Source organism: Meles meles, chromosome 17 (assembly GCF_922984935.1).
Source record: "Meles meles chromosome 17, mMelMel3.1 paternal haplotype, whole genome shotgun sequence".
Taxonomy (NCBI): domain Eukaryota; kingdom Metazoa; phylum Chordata; class Mammalia; order Carnivora; family Mustelidae; genus Meles; species Meles meles.
This window is the reverse complement of record NC_060082.1, coordinates 44,846,127-44,866,895: the sequence shown is the minus strand read 5'-3', so window position 1 is coordinate 44,866,895 and position 20,769 is coordinate 44,846,127. Positions and strand designations below refer to the sequence as shown.

Below are 20,769 nucleotides of genomic sequence, written 5' to 3'. Positions count from 1 at the left end.
GTCACTTACAGGAATGCAAAAGTGTGGCTTGTCCATGTAGATGCGAGGTCTCCACTTTGAGAATCGTGGGTGCTTTTCATTTGGGGTCGTTAACGATAACCTGAGGTCTAACCTATGGGAGTTGGTATGTCAGCGACAGAAAGATGGGATTTCTGCAATGGGATGGGGTATGGGACCTCTGCGACTGAAGAAGGGCTGTCTAGTGAAAAAATCTGCAGACAAGGCGAAAAAGGCTTCCTTCTCGTTGAACTTACTTGTGTCCAAGTGGTATCAAATTCCATGGAAAGGCCCATGTGCCCTTTCACTGTGTTGGAGGATTTGGCTTTTGCTGGGATTTGCTGGAAGAGGCTTGCATTGCACCTGGCTGGTTTCAAGGGAGGGGGCTGACACAGGAAGGGAGGTATGCGTTTTTCTGAGCTCTAACTGATCTTGAGGTAGAAGGCACTTCTCTTCTCTGTGTTCTGCTCACAGATCTTGGCTCATAGCTGTGGACCCTGCGTTCACAGCATTCAAGCCCAGTGATATCTTGATTTCAACATATACCCTTTGACCTTATGTTCTGATACAATTTTTTTAAAATGTTAGGCTGGGAGTTTCAGGAGTGGGAGCGAGTTAACTGTATTTGATCAGAATCTTTCAGCCTAAAACAGTTCCCAAGAGAGAAGAAACACGGGGTCTGACTGAGCTAACATACTCTCCTGATGTAAGAGAATCCCCAAGTCACCAGTGAGGGCTAATGTGCGCTTTCTCTTTGAGACAGCTGGAGGCAGGTGCTCCTCTGTGATACGGGGCAGAGGAACTTGGAAGACAACGTCTTCAGAGCTATTTCTCATCTGGAAAAATAAGTGGGGAAAATTAATTTGACGCTGAGAGATTTAAAAATTTCCAGCTGGGTGAAGAGTGTAAACCTGGCAATTCACAGACCTATACCCCTGGGGCTAATAATATATTATATGCTAATAAAAAATAAAAAATTTAATAAAAAAAGTTCCCAGCTGGGAATATGACAGAGACATGGCTGTCCAGTGGGTCTTGAGGACAATCCCAAACTTGATTCTCTTGCAGGAGAGGCAGCCATGGTATATTACAAAGCCTTGTTCTTCTAAGAGGTTAAGGATTCAGAAAAGAGGTCCCTTAAGGTCAATTTAGCAGCTTCTTTTTGTTTGGAAAATGTCTTCATCCATTCGTACTGCTATTTTATCTCTGGTAACACCAACTACTGCTAAAACGAACAATTACCGTGTATCAGGCAGTGTGCTGCGCACTTTGCATAAGTTTTCACTGACTCTGATGATATTCTTGCAAAGCTACTCATTCTATTTCTCAAGGAAATTGAGGCTTGAAAAAATTAACTGGTGAATAAGTGGCAGACTTAGGATTTAAACTCTGGCTTAATTCTCAGCTCACCTATTTCTCTGATAGCCGAGGGCTTCCCCGGTAATTGTTGAAGGAATCATTGCTGATGGGATAAATGAACAAACATGTATTTAATTGGAATACTTTGCTAGTGTTCCGGAGCTTTATCTCGCCCTGTTCTCTTCCTCCCCTGCCTCCCACATCTATTGTTGCTCCAAAAGACACTTTTTAGTTTTTAATGCAACATCAACGTAATTGTCTAGCCTGTTCTTTATTTCCTGTATCTGCTTGACATATTTTTTTCCAGACATATCTATGTGTTTTGTTTTAGATAAAAGATTTTGAGGACCATAGGTGCTTTTTTTTTTCTTTCCAAACCGATTCAATCATCATGTTTGGATATAAACCTAAAATGGTGATTTTTTTTTTTCGGCCAGCAGGAAGAAGAAATAACTATACAACTGACTAAAAATACGAGGGAAAATCTGAGGGTCAAGGATGGAGTTTTGGGCTCCCCAGTGGCCACCGCAGCCACGGGGGAGGCCCACAGCTCCAGCAAAGGAGCCAGACCGAGGGCTTCAGAGAGAGGGAATTCATCAGGCCGTTCCTCACTCTTGGCACAATGGAGAGAGGTACCGTCAGCGACAAGACACCCACGGGAGCCCCGCATCACAGCAGGACCCCAGGACAGACCACCAGCAGCCTCGTTATGCATCCAGGCCTGGGGAAAGGCATCGGCCTGTGTCCGGGGCTGACTATTATGAAGGTGGTTATCCCGGTCAGTTGTATTCAAGGTATGGTTCTGGAGCTTGGAATTCACCCAATTCCTAAGGGCTTCTGAATAGATTGTTCCTTTTCTTCTTCCTTTTCCTATTATTCCTGTTCTTTTTCTTCTAGTTCCTTCTCTACCCTATTACATGGACTTCCCTAAACACTTTCCTCTCCCAAATTGGAGTTCAGTGACTGTAAATAGTATTTCCCTCCTTATTGTCCCCTCATGGGTCTTCTTAAAGAGGCTATGACAGTGTGACTGGGGGTTGGGGCCAGGGAGGGGGTAGAAAGAACGGCGGATTCAAGGCAGCAGATGAGTCCCTCTTGCTCTGGGATTGCAAAAGGTAATATTTGTAGATTTTGGAGAAGTCTGTCCTAGAAATTTCTATAAAAAGTTCTTAGCGTTGTGAGCGTTGACACTAGAGCACCAAGAAGAGACGCAGTGCCTACAACAGAACTTAGGGTGTGATAGACCCCTGGAACCAATATGTGTTGGATGAGTACATGGGAATATTTTAGAAAATGAAATCAACCTCAGAGAAAGCGGGTCTAAGGCTACAGCCTCCAAGTTCAGAATGAAGAGGTCTCAGTGAGGTAATTGTAGGAGAATCTGGAATTCCTGTTCCTGAATTTTTTTTAAAAGATTTTATTTATTTATTTGACACAGAGAGATCACAAGTAGGCAGATAGGCAGGCAGAGAGAGAGGAGGAAGCAGGCTCCCCGCTGAGCAGAGAGCCCAATGCGGGACTTGATCCCAGGATCCTGAGATCATGACCTGAGCCAAAGGCAGAGACTCAACCCACTGAGCCATCCAGGTGCCCCCTGTTCCTGAATTCTAATTGATAGCAGAGGATTTAATATTTGATGGAATATTGGAAGCCATCTATGTTTCACTTTGGCTTTGCCAAGTGGGGCTATATTCACCTGCCTACAGATTTAAGATTGAAATTGTGACAGTTATTGTAAAGCATTTGCTCCTATGAAATACTAAAGAATTATTACTTGATAAAGAGACTAACAACACGACATTCCTTTCCCCAATCTTCTTGTACTGAATTCTCAAAGAAAGGGATGTTAAGGGCAGAGGCAATAAAGGCGATCAGATTTAAGACATTCCAACATGACTTCTTCATCTCATTTCCATCTGTACGTAACGTGCATGGGAATTACAGTGGCATATTGGACACCTACACAGTCATCTGAGGAAGGGGTATTCTTTTTTTTTTTTTAAAGATTTTATTTATTTATTTGACAGACAGAGATCACAAGTAGGCAGAGGCAGGCAGAGAGAGAGAGGAGGAGAAGCAGGCTCCCCACCAAGCAGAGAGCCCGATGCGGGGCTCGATCCCAGGGATCATGACCTGAGCCGAAGGCAGCGGCTTTAACCCACTGAGCCACCCAGGCGCCCCAAGGAAGGGGTATTCTAAGATAATATCATGACAGGGTAGGGATGCCTGGGTGGTTCAGTTGGTTGAACATCTGACTCCTGATTTTGGCTCAAGTCATGATCTTGGAGCTGTGAGATCAAGCCCTGCATTGGGCTCTGCGCTCAGTGTAGAGTCCGCTTGTCCCTCTCCCTCTGCTCCTCCCCCTGCTCGCTCACTCTCTCTCTCTCTCAAATAAACAAACAAACAAACAAACAAACAAAATCTTTTAAAAAATCAGGGCAGGGTTTTCTAAGAAACCCCTAAGAAACAGAGGTTTCTAAGATGGGTGTATTTGACGAGAAGGAGAAGTCATGGGGAAGGAAAATGAGTCGTTTGGCTATGGTTTTACTATAAAAAGCCCAGCCTCGTTCTGAAACAAAGGCCCTACTCCTGCTCTGATTCTGGATCTTCTGTTTATGGGATCTAGAATCAACTGGGTTGTAAAGCAGTTCTAGACTGAGGTCACAGTTTCATCCTGTGAAGTAGTCAAGTCCTCCACTGGTTTCTCTGTTTACCACACTCACCCTTGACCAGCTGGCCTTCTTTGTGGTGTTTTAGGCCAGGCATGGAGGATCCGTATTGGAGCTATCATTCTCCAGCCCTAAGGGAAGAATATGCTTATGGAAATTATTACTATCATGGACACCCGCAGCAGATGCCGGAAGAAAGAGGTATGCAGTAATCTTCAAGGAGCCCACGGGGTGGCACAGATGATCTGGTAGACAGGGCCGCTCAGAGCCTACCTTGGCCATCCTGCTCAGCTGAGGTGGAGTCCCTGTCCTCACCCACTTCTTTCTTGGTTGCAGAGGCCACAGCAGGTCACAGCAAAGACATTTCTGCTGAATGTCTTGAGGAGAAGAGACAGAAAGGAGTCATTTTTCTTTGTACGTGTTGGTGATAGTCCTGAACCTACCATCACGTTAATGGGATTATAACCAGTTTCCACGTCCTCCACATTTTTTCTTCTACTCCTGCTTATATCCAAGTTTATATAGTCTCTGACCAAGTGTCAGTGAAGTCAATTCTCTTGTCTTTTTTATTTAAATTCAATTAACCAATATAGTACATCATTAGATTCAGATGTAGTGTTCAGAAATTCATCAGCTGCATACAACACCCAGTGCTCATGACATCACGTGCCCTCCTTAATGCCCATCACCCAGTTACCCCATTTCCCCATGCACCTCCCCTTCTGAAAGCCTCAGTTTTTTTCCCCAGAGTCAAGAGCCTCTTATGGTTTGTCTCCCTCTCTGATTTCATCACGTTCAGTTTTCCCTCCCTTCCCCTGTGGTCCTCTGCTCTATTTCTTATGTTCCACATATGAGCAAAACCATATGATAATTGTCTTTCTCTGATTGACTTATTTCTCCAGTCCCAGCCACGTCGATGTAAATGGTGGGTATCCATCCTTTCTGATGGCTGAGTAATATTCCATTGTATATATGAACCACATCTTCTTTATCCATTCATCTGTTGAAGGACATCTCCGCTTCTTCCACGGTTTCGCTGTTGTAGACATTGCTGCTATGAGCACTGAGGTGCAGGTGCCCCTTCGTTTCACTACATCTGTATCTTCGGTGTAAATACCCGGTAGTGCAATTGCTGAGTCAATAGCTCTATTTTTAACTAGGGAAATCAGTTCTTTTTTTTTTTTTTTTTTTGATAGAGAGAGATCACAAGTAGGCAGAGAGGAAGGCAGAGTGAGAGGGAGAAGCAGGCTCCCTGCCGAGCAGAGAGTCCGATGTGGGGCTCGATCCCAGGATCCTGGGATCATGACCTGAACTGAAGGCAGAGGCTTAACCCATTGAGCCACCCAGGTGCTCCTGGAAATCAGTTTTTAACAATGAAGTTGTCCAGTGTGTGGCTGGGCTGTGATGAGTCCTATCATCGCTGACCTTGAGGGTGGCCGATGCGCACCAATAGGAATTTATTCCCGTCGCTGATAGTAAGGTTCTAGGGATGTGCTCTTGGCCGTTTCTGACCTGCCAGCCCGGGGAAACCTGTTTGCACACGGAACGCGCATACACACGATCCCTGTGCTCTGACAGTTGTATCGAGCCCTGCTCATCGGTTCAGGGCGGACTCAGGGGCGTGCTGTTGCCCTCCACCATCAGCTCTCACTTCCCAATTGTATCCAATTTGGTGAATACGTTTTCATTCCCGCGGTGCTCCAATAACGGAGCTCCACGGCCTGCGGTCTTCCTGAACTTTAAGGAGCAGGAAGTGACCTGTCTTCATTTTGTTTTCTCTGAGGGTGCAGTGCCGAGGCAAGAGAGTCCTTATATCTGGCAGGAAGACCACCAAGATCAGAAGTACCTAAATGAGCAGCATCATGACAGCCGGAATAGTCTGTAAGTATGAAAGGAAAGGCCAGCTCAGCCCGGTGCGGCCGAACTCAGGTGGGGTTAGGCGAGTCTTACGGCCTCTGGTGCCGGTCTCTATCTCCAGAACCCTGTCTGCTTCTGTTCCGGCTGCTGGGATGTGGAGCAGCCCACACCAGCTTTCAGTGGAGCCTTGAATTTGACAGACAGCATCCAAACTTGGGGTCATCTGAGGACTTGAGGTCCACCCTACAGGAGAGCCTTAATTCTATGTTGGCCTCAGAGCAGAGGTGGCCTTGTGGAAGTTTCCAGAATTGGGTCCATGCTGAGGTTGGGGCATTTCTTCTCTGTGCACTCCGGTGCCCCGAGAATGGGATGTCCCCTGGGCTCTGGTGAGCAGAAAAGAGACTTTTCCACAAGCACCTGCCTGGATGCCAGGAGGCCTGGTCCCTTTACCTCGCCTGCCCAACTCTTCAACCCAGCAGCTCTGATTTAAGTCAGTCCTGGATGTCTCGCTGTAGGGACCAACCCTCCTCCGCAGGGGTTGGTGTGGCCTAGTAGCCGCACTGTGGAACCCAGGAGCTCCGGTTTTTCTCATATTAATAGATGGGGGCGGGGAGCAAAGGGAGCAACACTTTTTTCCCCTGTGGCACTCAGGCCAGCCTGATGCTGCCCACGCTTTGCAGCCCAGCGGCGTCCGTGGAGAGCAGCTCAGTTTTGCTGGCTAAAAGGACCCCCTTTACCTGCTGCTGTCATTTTGCTGCAGATCCAAGGGTCAGAACACTTACAAAGACGGCGCTGCTTCTAACACTGGACAGGAGCGGCCTGGGGACCTAGTTCCGGACAGTCTGCTACCTGGAACCCAGAAGAATAAGGTAGTCTGAAGTGACGTGGGGACTGTGGGCTGTGACAGTCACAACCGACACTGTGGCAGTGGCAGGGAGGGGCCCTTGGGAGGGGATGTCTAGCGGCCAGCCCTCTGAGGGCTCCCGCTCTCCCCTCTCCGCAGAGCCTCCCCTCAGACCTCCACCTTCTCCTGCCTCCCTGTTTCAGTCTTATGGGTCTGGGGTCCTGATGTAGCCCTTTTGCATTTTTGTCAAACTGATTGGATCAGGAAGTGTCACCCAAGTCGCTCCAAGGTGTGGGGCATGAGGAGAGGCTGTCACCGGTAACCCCAGGGGACAGGCATTTTGGTTTACCTAGGAAGTGGGACATTGCTAGAATCCTTTAATTCTGGACTGAAAAGCTGAGCTTGAAACCTCTCTGGAGTCTTCCAACTCCCTCTTCTGAAATCTTGCTGGGTATACCAGCAGGGCCACAAAATGGAGTTCTTAATTTTTGAAAATAAACATTTAATTTTAGAATAATTTTAGATTTATGGGAAAGTGGCAAAGAGACTGCAGAGACAGGATCTTATTTTTGACAGTCATGTTAATTTTGTTTTCATGATGCAATCTGGCTGCTTTTTTTTTTTTTAAGATTTTATGCTATTTATTTGAAATAGAGAGAGAAGAGAGAGCACGAGCCGGGGGAGGGGCAGAAGGAGAGGAAGAAGCTCTGGGATTGTGACCTGCACCAAAGGCAGATGCTTAACTGACTGAGCCACCCAAGAACCCTGAGATCTGTCTGTGTTTCGCAAACATTTTCTTCTGTATACTTAACACTTAACAGGGCAGGGCACACACCATGCAGTATATGCCTACAAGAACAGCAGCCACACCTAAGCACAGCCTTTTACAGTGAGCAAAGAGCTTTCCTATTTATTGTTTATCCTCCCAGGATAAAATTCCATGAATTTCTTGTACACCTGATCCGCAGGGAAAGCACAGAACCTAGAGCATAGTAGGTGCTCATTCAACAGTTGGTGAATAAATGCATGAAGAAGTACTTGAACTCTACCTACACAGGGCAGATGTGATTGTATTACAGATGAGGGTGCTGAGCTCAGACAGCCCAAGTCATTCATCCAAGGTCACAGCTGGTATTGACAAAGCTGGGGTTTGAAGATCTATTTATTTTACTTTTAAGCCATGTCTACACCCACTGTGAGGATCAAACTCACAACCTCAAGATTGAGAGTTGCATGATCTACCGACTGAGCCAGCCAGGAGCCCCAACAAAGCTGGGGTTTGAATTCAGGTCCCTTGGCCTCAAGGTCTACACCTTTTCCACTAAGCCATCATTCATTTTTTCCACAAACACCTGTAATTAAATGAGCACTTCTTTTCTTTGCAACACATTCACATTCGATGTATTCCTTTGAAAGTTTCGATTTTGTTGCTTTGGAGGAACACACGGGAGGGCCATCTCTCTGAAAGTGCTTCTGATTCTTCCTGTGTGTTTTGATTATCTGTAACTTCCAGCCACCCCTGGCCGACAAGTCCAACCTTCTCCAGCAGTATGAGTCCGGGCTCAGCTCCAGCGCCTACGAGCTCAGCCAGTACATGGGTGATGCCCCAGAGCTGTACGAGCCCAGAGCGCCAGCACCTTGGAGTCCAGATCAGGCCGGTGGGTACTGAACCATGGAAGGAATTGGGAAAGTCTGGGGGGAAGAGGGCTGGGTGGCAACCTCGGGGGAAGTCACCTTCCCCCCGTCCTTCTGAGAGTGGCTCCCTGCCTCATCTACGCATGGCAGTCTCCTGGGCAGACAGGCCATTCTGGCTCCATTTCTCACCTTTTCTCTTGTACTGGAGGTTGCATCAGAGTGGATTCTTGGAAGGGAACACTGCTCCTAGCAGGGTCAGGCGGGGCGAGTAGGCACCGGAGATACTTTTATGTAACAGGTGAAGAAGTGGAAGACCAGAGTCAGTTTGGCAAACCAAAGGCAGGCCACAAAGCATTAATTGTTTTGCTTGGATGTAGGAGATGGGTCATGAGTACTGGGGACACGAGAGCCAGAGTCCCCAGCCTCTTGCCACCATGGGGTGCCTGGGGCCGGTGCTTTCCCATGTGGACCAAACCAACGAATCCCCACCTTGTATTCTGACATATTCTGAGAGGCTTAATTCTGACTTGGAGCACGCGCTTCTTCTAATGATGCCACCCGCCCAGAATCTTATCTTGGCCCAGGTGGGATCTACATAGAAACACAGCCGGGGTGTCCTGCAGTCAAGACAAGCAGTCGCAGGAACGCTAATGGGGTGTGCCTGTGTCTGTTGGACAGAGGCTGTCTCAGCACCTGGTCCCAAGGATCCCATGAAGTTCTACATCCCCCATGTGCCTGTGAGTTTTGGGCCAGGAGGCCAGCTGGTGTGTGTGGGTCCCAGTTTTCCCAGAGATGGACAAACGGCCCTTGTGGAACTACACAGCATGGAGGTAATTGACATTCTGTGTCCCAGGAAGCTGACAAGCTGCCTTCTGTCTTCCTTTGCCTGAGCCTGGGCATCTCTGGGAATGGGGAGCTTTTGGGGGAACGGGGCCATACACTGGTGGATGGGGCGTGTCTTGGGATGGAAAGGGTAGAGATCTTCTCTCTGAGAAGTGACGCTAGATTTACGTTTCTCCTGAGATGGTGTTGGCTCCCTTTTAGCAACTGGAGAACTCCCTTTTATCCTCCTGTGTCCTCCACAAGGCACTAAGCCACATCATAGGACCATAACCACAGGTTCTGATATTGGACTTGATGACAGGGGCTTTGGGTGGACATAGTCTCAAACGCCAAACCTGATTTTTCATTCCAGGTTATTCTTAATTACTCGGACGAACAAGAAGAACTGAGGACTTTCTCAGGACCCCTGATCAGGTAAATTATCTTAAGAGCTGCTAGGGGAGGGCTTTGAACCTACAAATTCTGCCTGCCCAGCTCAGCATTTGGGGGATTTGTTCTTGGCTTCCTTGAAAGAAAATGCCTATCCCCTGTGGAGTAGAATGCTCTGTGCAACAAGATAGAGATGAATGTGGCCTGAGCCTTTTTGACAAGCAATTTGATAGTTGAAGAGCAGAGAGAAAAATTAGGATTAAAAATCTGAAAACAGTTCTATTTTGGAGGAGCTATACGGTAGAAGATTTTACCATTCTGAGCCCTTAATAGATACTGGTAGAAAAGTGGAGCACAGCCTGGGAAATCATAGACAAGTGGTTCAGAGTGGGAAAAAAATTCTTGCCTTTTTCTGGAGAGAGAAATAGCATGGTGCGGGTTGAGTTTCTGGACAGCGTGCAAGTCTGCCCTCTGCAGGATTGAGCTAGAACTGCTTCTGAATTCCTAGTCCTGTTTCTGGTAAATACTTAGGACGCTCTGCTGTGAAGAGAGTCCTGGCTGGAGTCAGAGGACCCCGGTCCTGGGTCCCTGAATCCTACTAACTAGAGGACCCATGGAAGACAGGTCAGTTAGTCCTCTCTGAGTTTTAGTTTGCTGTTTGGGAAATGACGGAACACAGCCATGCCAGCTTTAAGTGTAAGGAAGTCCTGTCTATGTCATCACTACCATATAAACTTATTCTTAACCTGAAGCTTCTGCCGCCAAAAAAGCCCATAGTATTTTTTTTTTCCTAAGAGTTTGTTTATTCACTTGAGAGAGAGAGGGAGAGAACACAAGGGTTCCGAGGGGCTGGGGTTCCGAGGAGAGGCAGCAGGGAGCCCGAGGCAGGGCTTGATCCTAGGACCTTGAGATCATGACCTGAGACGAAGGCTGACGCTTAACCCGCTGAGCCTTCTTGGGCGTCCCAAGCCCATAGTATTTTGACAGGTTCTTCAAGTAAAAGTGAGCATTGAATCTACTTCTTGAGCACTGGTATACGGATGTGGGGTAGAGCACTGAGCTGGTTGTGGGGGCCTAGGGACCTGGTCCCATTGTGATTGATTTTATTGAATGACCTTGACCAAACAATACTGCCCATTTATTGATTACTTAGTATACGATAAAATATTTGCTAATGCCTTTTGTATGGAAGTAGTTTTTTTCTTATTATCCCTATTTTCAGGGAAAAAGCACAGTTTCAGACAGGGTAAGAACCTTGTACAAGCTGAGAAGTGGCAGGCTGGATTTAAATGCAGGGTTGTCTGACTCCAAAGTCTGTGCTCTCGCCTGCTATCCCGTACAGTCCCTGGGCCTTAGTTTGTTCATCTGTGAAATGGAGAGAATCTCTGTGGTCCCTTCCTGTTCTACAGAGCGGTCCCCCAGCCCTGGGTTATGAGGCTTCTCTCTCAGTGCCCCCACGCTCTGCTGATATCCTCACGATGCAGGGGGGAAGCTCGCGGTCCTGGGCAGAGACAGAGTCTGCCTCTCACTCTTTGCTCCCTGAATCTCTCCACAGGGAAGATGTACACAAGGTGGACATCATGACATTTTGCCAGCAGAAAGCAGCTCAGAGCCTAAAATCTGAGACACAGAGGAGCAGAGACTCGGCTCTACTGTGGCAATTGTTGGTTCTCCTTTGCCGGCAGAATGGGGTAAAGTCTGATCGCCCTGGGGGTGGTCAGGTCCGGGCTGGATTGCAGTGGAAATCTCTCTGGGATAGAGATTTGACTTTTCGCATGATTGCGAAACATAATATTAAAGAAGCGACGAATGGGGCTAAGGGAAAAAATTGCTCAGATGTCCACCCCGTTTTTAACGATAATCTTTTCCCTGCCCTCCTCCATGGGCCTGGGGTCATCGTACAGTTCTTGGGTTACACCTATAAGAGTATGCATAGTTCTCGTAGCGTCTGTGGCTTCCGCCAGGCAGAAAATACCCGAGAGTGTATGAGAGAGAAGCTGAAGTTTGAAATACAGCCATCCAAGAAAGGAGACTCTCGTGTTTGCTTGGACACCTCCTCACGGAGAAGGCAGGGGCTCTGGTGCTGGGGCTGCATGCACGGGGACAATCGGATTCTCCCTCAGGATGACCCTTTTGCCTTGCAGTCCATGGTGGGGTCCGACATCGCGGAGCTGCTGATGCAAGACTGCAAGAAGCTGGAGAAGTACAAGAGGCAGCCGCCAGTGGCCAACCTCATCAGCCTGACTGATGAGGACTGGCCGGTGCTGAGCTCAGGGACCCCGAACCTGCTCACCGGGGAGATTCCCCCCAGCGTGGAGACACCTGCACAGATTGTAGAGAAATTCACTAAACTGCTCTACTATGGAAGGAAGAAGGCAAGTGTGCCCTCTCCATGCTGCACCCAACCCCAGCTGTATGAGTGATAGATACTCAGGTTATAGTACTTGAGACATTCAGAAGGCACAAAGAAAAAACTGTATAGTCTTATCACTAAGAGAAAGCATCTGTTGGGACACCTGGGGGCTCAGTTGGTTAAGCATCTGACTTCAGCTCAGGTCATGATCCCGGGGTCCTGGGATCGAGCCGCAAGTCAAGTCCCTCATTGGGCTCCATGCTCACTAGAGAGTCTGCTTGTCCCTCGGTCCCTCCTCCCACTCCTGCTCTCTCTGTCTCTCAAATAAATAGATACAATCTTTTTTTTTTTAAAGATTTTATCTATTGGAGCGCCTGGGTGGCTCAGTGGGTTGAAGCCTCTGCCTTCGGCTCAGGTCGTGATCTCAGGGTCCTGGGATTGAGCCCCACATCGGGCTCTCTGCTCAGCGGGGAGCCTGCTTCCCTTCCTTTCTCTCTGCCTGCCTCTCTGCCTACCTGTGATCTCTGTCTGTCAAATAAATAGATAAAATCTTTTAAAAAAAAGATTTTATCTATTTATTTGACAGAGAAAGCCCACAAGCAGGGGGAGCAGCAGAGGGAGAAAGGGAAATAGCCTCTCCGCTTAAAAAAAAAAGATAACATCTGTTAACATCTTGATATATTTACTTCTAGCATTTTTCTATGCATGTATATGAAAAATAAAATTAAATTACATATACAATTATTTCTATTTTTTCACTTAGATTATATGGTGTAATACTCCCATGGCATTTTTATGGTGTAATACTCCCATGGTACATTTTTAAAATGTACCATTTAAAAAATGGACAATGTTCCACTATATGAATATATAATGTTTTATTTATCTAATTCACTGTTTGAATATATAAGCTACCTACAGTGCTGTCCCTCATTATACATTACACAATTGGAACATCTTGTTATATAAATCTTTGACTCATCTTCTTACTTTTTAAAGGATAAATTCCTAGAATGGAACTATAGGTTAAACTATATGCACTTTTGTATTTATTTATTTATTTTCTGCATTTTTAGAAGGTTCTTCACATCTACACTAAATTAGTTTCCAGAAAGTTTGTTTACAAATGATGTCCCCACTAGCTGTAGCTACTGTATACCTACCAACATTGAATACGTTATTTGTTTATTTATTCATTCATTTATTTATTTTAAAGATTTTATTTATTTATTTGACAGACAGAGAGAGAGAGAGCACCAGCAGGGAGAACAGCAGAGGGAGAGGGAGAAGCAGGCTCCCTGCTGAGTAGGGAGCCTAATGTGGGACTCGATCCCAGGACCCTGGGACCATGACCCAAGCCAAAGGCAGAGGTTTAACCATCTGAGCCAGCCAGGTGCCCCCCAATAACGAATACTTTAATTCAACAGATGAAGTGATGTTTTGATATGTAAATTAGACAATTTTAATCTTTGTATTATTTATTCAAAAATTTTTAATTGAGGTATTTGAAAAAATTGTAGGATATTTAAAGTGTATGTGATGGTTTGCTATACAAATATCACAAATACATTGTGAGAGGATCCTTCCCATGAGTTAATTAATAATATTCATCACCTCACATATTTACCTATTTTTTTATTTACTTTCCTATTTTTTTGCCTCGTTTAATTTTGAAACTGAACTCACATTTTACAAAAATCTTTTTTAAAAAAGATTTATTTATTTGTCAGAGAAAGAAAGAGACAGACAGTGAGAGAGGGAACACAAGCAGGGGGAGTGGGAGAGGGAGAAGCAGGCTTCCTGCTGAACATATGTCTGTTGTGGGTCTCAATCCCAGAACCCTGGGATCATGACCTGAGCCGAAGGCAGACGCTTAACCGACTGTGCCACCTGTCCCTCACATTTTACAAAAGTGTTAAAGGAAATGTAAATATTGGAATGTATAATTAAAGTCAACTTGAACCAATAGGATTCAAAACTCAAAAGGTAACAGGGATATAGTGGAGAAAATAATCCCCCCACCCTCTTGGCTGCAGAAATGCTGTCTTGAAATATCCACAGGTATTTTCTGCATATATAATTATTTTCTCTATTTATAATAGCTTACTGTATACCATTTCTTCTTCTTCTTCTTCTTTTTTTTTAAGATTTTAAGTAATCTCTACACCCAACATGGGGTTCAAATTCACAACCCCAAGTTCAAGAATTGAAAGCTCTACCGCCAGGCACCCTCTATCTACCATTTCTTCCCCCTTTTTCCATTTAACAAAATATCTTGGTACACTCTATATTGGGATTGGCAGTAGTATTCTGTAAAAGGGCAGACTGTGTGTGTGTGTGTGTGTATGTGTGTGTGTGTATAAATTGTATTGATTTAAATAATCTCTACACCCAATGTGGTGCTCGAACTCACGATCCTGAGTTCAAGAGTCAGATGATCTTTGAGCTGAGCCAGCCAGGCGCCCCAGACAATAAATGTATGAGGTTTTCCAGGCCAGTTGCACCTGCTCAGTTCTGCTATTGTCAAGTAAAAGCAGCCACAGACAATATGTAAATGAATGGGTGTGGCCGTGTCTTATGTATGGACATAGAAATTGGAATTATATATAATTTTCACAGGTAATGAAGTATTATTAGTTTTTTGATTTTTTCCCCAATCATTTAAAAATGTGAAAAGTTATCCCTAGTTTGTGGGCTATACCAAAATAAACAGTGGGCTGAATTTGGCCTCCACACCACATTTTCCTGACTCCTGCTCCTTTTGACATACAAATACCATCTTCATTATTTTTTATGGCTGCACATATTTCTAAAGATAAACTATAATTAATTTAACTAAACCCTGATAGATTGACATGTACACATAATGCTGCAGTAACAACGAAAGTCATTTGCCATGTGGGAGGATATATATATGATTTCTAGAATAGTTCCCGAAAATGGAAGTGTTGAGTCAAAGGGTACATGGCTTGAAATTTTGAGAAATAGAGACAAATTGCCTTTTTAGAGGTTGTACCAATTAACAGCAATATGTAAGCGCCCGTTTCCCCACTCTCACCAACTCGGTGTGTTTCTAAGCTTTTGATACGTACCAATCTGAGAGGTAAAAAATGCATATAATTCAGTGTAGTTATTTTCATTTCTCTTATCATAAGTGAAGTCTAACATCTTTAAGTCTGTGAGTTTTTTATCATGGATTTTCTTTATTTTTCTGACGGATTTTTAATTTCCATTTATTGATTTGTAGGAGCTCTTTATTTTTTTAGGACTTCTGTACAAAATTACTCTTTTGGGGTCATATTTAGAAAGGCTTTCCTACTTCAAAATTAAGTTATGAAAATAAAGTTCAAGTACTTTTGTGACTTTACCTTTACATTTGAATTTTTAATCTGTTTATTTGTATATGAGGCTATATTTTATTTATTTTTAAAAGATTTTATTTATTTATTTGAGAGAGAGAGCACAAGTGGGGGAAGGGGCAGAGAGAGAGGAAGAGGGACAAGCAGACTCCGCAGTGAGGGAAGAGTCGGATGTGGGGCTTGATCCCAGGACCTTGAGATCATAGCTTGAACTCAGGCACTTAACCCACTGAACCCCCCGGGTGGCACAATGATGTTAAGTGAGCGCAAGGCATGATACTCAGTGAAAATCAGTGGGATCATATACCTGCCATACCCTGTCCATTATATAGTAGGGACCTGCAATTTCACCAGGGATATATTTATTCAGTAAACATTTATTAAGCAGTCACTACTTCTAAGGCATTGGACCCAGTGGGGGATACAGAGATAAATCTGTAATAATCTCTTTCCTTAAGAAAGATTAAGTAATGACTGTAACAATAACAATAACAAAAGTGAATATTTAAAAAATGTTTTCTATGTACCAACACTTATTTAGCATGTTACATGCATTGCCTCATTTATCTTCATAGAAACCCTGTAGGTTAGGTTCTATTCTTGTTTTATGTACTTACAAATGAGCAAAGTTACTGAGTCATAGAGCCAGCGTTCAGATCTAGGCAGCCTGACGTCTGACCTTGGACTTCTAACCTTCCACCACACCACCTGTCATACCTGGACCCAAAGGTGAGCAGGGGATAGGAGGAGTATTTGGGAGTTCAGAATGGCTCATGAGGAACTAGAGTCCCAGATATCTTTCATATCTGTATGAATATTTCACTGGTGCCTCCTCTCTGGCACTGTGTGAGATTAATATCCTCAGTGTAATTTCTCAATTTCTTCACTTACTCTTAAATTATATTTTTGATGCAAATTTTTGAGCAAAGTGGTGATTCCCAACCAATTATTAGTAATTCCCTTTTAAAAATACTGTTGTGAAATAGTTTAACATATGAAAAGAGTAACTCAATGTCATTTTTCCCTGGAGTAGATGTGAGGCTGAATTTCCTAATGGTGGTGGTTTAAATTTGTTCTCTCTCTTCAAATGAGATAGTGTGGGAGATGTTGGGATAATCAAAGAAATTTGCACCTGGAGCTCGAGTTACCTCATTAGTGACTTCCTGTCCAAAAATCACATTATTTTTGAGTACTAAGGAAATGATTAATACCAGGTCAAAACCTCAAATAGAAATTAAGCGCTTACTAAATAATTCTGAAAATTGAATGAAAAGATGTGTGCGAGCGTGTCTTTGTGTGTGTTAAAATTTACAGCTTCTAACCGATCTCCCCAAGTTATTGGTGTCATTCATTTGGCGTATGGAGTTGATAGTTAACACACAGTTGGTAGGTAACAAGGAATTAGTTATCATGTTAGGTGGGGTGGGTTCACCGCTATGCGTACTGGCTTAAACACAGTAGCAGCTTCTTTCTAGTCATATGGGAGTCCCAGGAGGGGAATAGAACAGCGGGGCAGCCCTCCTCCACGGAGCAGTTCAAGGAACCCAGCCTGAGCATCTTTCTTCCAGGCAGCCTGATGGGGAAAGCGCAGGGAGGCTTGGTCAAGGGGCTTCTAGGAGGAGGTGTGGAAGCGGCACACATCACTTCTTCTTCTTCTTCTTCTTCTTTTTTTTTTTTTTTTTTGACAGACAGAGATCACAATCAGGCAGAGAGAGAGAGAGGAGGAGGCAGGCTCCCTGTTGAGCAGAGAGCCCGATGCGGGGCTCGATCCCAGAACCCCGGGATCATGACCTGAGCCGAAGGCAGAGGCTTTAACCACTGAGTCACCCAGGCGCCCCGGGTGCACATCACTTCTATTCCCAATCGCAGCCTGGAACTCAGCCACTTCTAGGGGCAAGGGAGGCGGGAAATTCAGTGCAGGAAGGGGAGCATGGGTTTTGGTGGGGAACCAGCAGTCTCTACCACAGCTGCAAAAATCAAACGGTCCCTCTAACGTTCCCTCACGAATATCAACTTGCTCCCTGTGTTTTGAGGCTCAGTCCTTGGGGCGAGGTGCTTAGGTTCCTAAAAACATTGTGTGATGTCTGCTAAAGAGATAATTCTAACTGGAAACTATGTCTGAGGGGCAGCTAATAGCCTAATGGGTTTGAGAAAGTGAAGGCTCGGGAAGGGACATCTTAGAAATACGTGCCGGTTAGAGCTCCTTTGTTGCACTCGCAGACAAGGCTCTGAGTCTTCCCGGAACCCGGCCGATATGGCTCAGGTACCCAAACGCCACCACGTGTTGTGGGTAGAGGGAGGTAGGAAGGGCCGCGTTGAAAGCTACGTGTTTTTGTCTTCAGGAAGCCTTGGAGTGGGCCATGAAGAACCATCTGTGGGGCCATGCTTTGTTCCTCTCCAGCAAGATGGACCCAAGGACCTACAGCTGGGTCATGAGCGGGTGAGTGAGCTGGATACTGGCCAAGGAGACCAATGGATCAGAGAGGCCTCCCCCCACCAATGGGTGGGGTGGTGGGGAGAAAAGCAGGATGCCCTGGGAAGCCCCCCACACCCTAAGCATCTTTCCAGTTTCTCTTCTCTGACCCGGATGTAGGATATCGCTTCTCTAGATTCTTATAACCTAGACCTGGACACGTTCTTTCTTACCTGCTTGATAAATAAACATTTTAGTAATATTTCTCAGGCTGTGTTCCAAGAATTACATAGGTTTCTACAATCTGGTAGTTCTCTTTGGGAGGGAGCTATTCTAGATAGTTCCATCAATGAGGGAATAGGGGGCCAATTATGGTTAACTGACCGGTGCTTAGACCCAAGAGTTAGGAGCTGTCTACCACTTAGCCTTGCAGTGGGGAATGTGGGCGCTGAGAGGAAGGTTGGGATATGGGGGAGCAGTAGGAACGGGCTTTATACGACTGGGGATTGGATGCTGTAGTCTTCATCTAGGGCAGAGGGACATGACAATACCCAAGGGATGTGTTTAGTCAGAGCTCATGCCAGCACACTGAGACAAAGAAGAATGCCCAAACCAGGACAAGACAGGATGGGATGCTGACTACATGGCCAGGAGTTTGGAATAAGTGGGGGTAAGTGCAGGAGCTGGGTGTCAGGGTGCTGGAGAAGGAAGGGTTTCTGAGTAAGCCCCTCGGGCTGCAGCCAGATCCGTGGGATGGCAGGGACAGACGCGTGGCGGGGGTGGGGAGGGCTGGGGGCCCCCTCCCCTAAGGGACAGGCTTGGATCCGACAGGGAGAAGGATGTTCCCTCAAAATGTTCCTCTTCCTGTGTTGGTAGAAGCTGTGAAACTGTGAACCTCACAGCTTAAGTCAAGTTTAAATTGGCCACAAATTGGCTGTTAGGCCGTTGGCTGAGAAGATCGCACCTGCTTTCACGGCTGTCACACTACCCCTCTCCACCCGTGGATTGTCTTTTCCACCCTAACCCTCAGTCCTGGCAGGGACAAGGAACGCCTCTGCGTGCTTGGTTGTGCTCAGGGCGGGTAAGGAGTCCTGGAGTTTTATTATAATAAGCGCTCCAAGCTCGTGTTCTGAGGGATGATTCTCCTTTGGGTTTTGGAAATGAACATCCCACAACCCCACGTTAGAGCATACATCTCTGCTACAGATTTTTGCCTTGGGCCATTGATTTTTGATGGGACCCAGTGAATTGTGAAGAATATCTCTTACTGAGTATGCTTAAATCTCAGATCGGCTATAGAGCTTATTATATCCTTGTTAAGCATATCCCACGGTTTGTCATCAGCAGGATCATTTCTGGTCCCTTCTCTACGCCTCTTTGGTTACTGGAAATGGCTATTTAGTGTTTGTGCATAAAAGAAGTCAGTCCACAGTGCTGGGGGCGGGGCATGAGGGGGCCGCTTCCAGGGAGCGGGAGTCAAGGGTGCCAACTAGGTTGAGGGACGCATGGAGAGCAGGTTTGTGTTGACTGCTGGGGCTCCCCAGAGACCCATGAAACGTGGGGGGCATCCTTTCCATGACAAAGATAACCTAGAGAAATGGTTACTCAAGAGTTAGGGAGTTGGGCCAATGTGGAGGAAATATCCCCCAACAGGGTATTCTGTGTGGGGCGTGGGGCGGAAGGAAGATCCTGCCAAGCCCCCCAAAAGTGGGAGTGGCAGAAGCATAACTGAGTGGCCAAGAGAAATTCATGTTCCAAAAGAAGCTGCTGAAATCAAATAGAAAAATAGGGGAGCTGTTGCCCCGCTGGCAATGGGTAAGAGGCTCTCTTGTCTTGGTTGTCCCTAACGGTCGCCTCTCTCTGCAGCTTCACCAGCACGCTGGCCACCAACGATCCACTGCAGACCCTCTTCCAGTTCATGTCCGGGAGGATCCCACAAGCAGCTACGGTACTCCTTGTGATGGGACTCCTTCAATACCCCAGCATCGTAGGGGTTTAGGGGGTGGGGACAACTTGGGAACGGAGGTGATGACTTTAGTGATTTTTATTTTTAATTTTGGAGGGGGAGAGGCAGAGGGAGAGGGAAGAAGGGGCAGGGAAGGAGAGAGAAAAATCTCAAGCAGACTCCCCGTTGAGCACAGAGCCTGACTTGGGGCTCAATCCCACATCCCTGAGATCACGACCTGACCAAAATCGAGAATCAGACTCTCAACCCACTGAGCGACCCAGGTGCCCCAAGAGGTGCTGACTTCAAAGACTAAACATAAATAATAATTGTGTGTTAATCACCTACTGTGCGCTTGGCCCTGTGCTGAGCACTTGGCTTCATATTATCTCATTTAATACACAGAGGTAGGAATTATTTTTTTTAAAGATTTTATTTATTTATTTGACAGAGAGAGAGATCACAAGTAGGCAGGGAGGCAGGCAGAGAGAGAGAGAGGGGGAAGCAGGCTCCCTGCCGAGCAGAGAGCCCGATGTGGGGCTCCATCCCAGGAGCCTGAGACCATGACTGGAGCTGAAGGCAGAGGCTTAACCCACTGAGCCACCCAGGCGCCCCAGAGGCAGGAATTATTGTCCCCTTTTTGCAGATGTGGAAACTGAGGTGCGAAGATGTAAAATGACCCGAGATCACAGAGCTTGGAGAAGTGGAGCCAGGATTGGCTCAGATCTGTCTGATCCAAAGACCTTGCCCTTTTCCCACAGCACAGCTGCCTGCATTTGTGTGCATGGATAGCGAGAGAGCACACTGTTCCCAGGCTCCCCACGGCGAGGCTGTCCTTCATTCCCTCTGCTGCACACTGAGCCTGCAAGGCTGGATATATTCCATCTCACACATTGTCTAGAGTTGGATAGAACTCAGGAGAGGTCCGAGGCCAGCTTGATGTTTTCCCCATAAAGAGAGACTTGATCTTTTTGCCCCAAAGTATCCTTCTTTATCCTCGAAGTCAGTAACTTTACTGGGATCTATCTTGATGTTGACTGTCTGAGTTAGTTTTTTTTTCTTGGTACACGGCATTTTTTTTTTTAAGATTTTTATTTATTTACTTGGCACAGAGAGAGACGCAAGA

At 46.0% G+C, this 20,769-nt stretch overlaps 1 protein-coding gene across 6 annotated transcripts in view; it reads left to right on the top strand.

Moving 5' to 3' along the window:
* SEC16B (SEC16 homolog B, endoplasmic reticulum export factor) overlaps positions 1–20,769 on the top strand; it is a 47,924-nt gene that overhangs the window by 6,271 nt on the left and 20,884 nt on the right. For 2 of the 6 annotated variants that reach the window (XM_045982277.1, XM_045982274.1), the window contains exons 2-12: positions 1,797–2,150; positions 4,114–4,226; positions 5,807–5,906; positions 6,643–6,751; positions 8,240–8,384; positions 9,040–9,191; positions 9,557–9,618; positions 11,129–11,264; positions 11,718–11,948; positions 17,628–17,725; positions 19,565–19,646. In XM_045982277.1, coding sequence (XP_045838233.1) covers positions 1,855–2,150; positions 4,114–4,226; positions 5,807–5,906; positions 6,643–6,751; positions 8,240–8,384; positions 9,040–9,191; positions 9,557–9,618; positions 11,129–11,264; positions 11,718–11,948; positions 17,628–17,725; positions 19,565–19,646 — 1,524 coding nt within the window. In that variant the 5' untranslated portion in view covers positions 1,797–1,854. Of the gene's footprint in view, positions 1–1,793; positions 2,151–4,107; positions 4,227–5,806; positions 5,907–6,642; positions 6,752–8,239; positions 8,385–9,039; positions 9,192–9,556; positions 9,619–11,128; positions 11,265–11,717; positions 11,949–17,627; positions 17,726–19,564; positions 19,647–20,769 lie in introns of those variants that run through there. The other 4 variants (XM_045982276.1, XM_045982275.1, XM_045982278.1 and 1 more) reach the window with 3 other exon arrangements.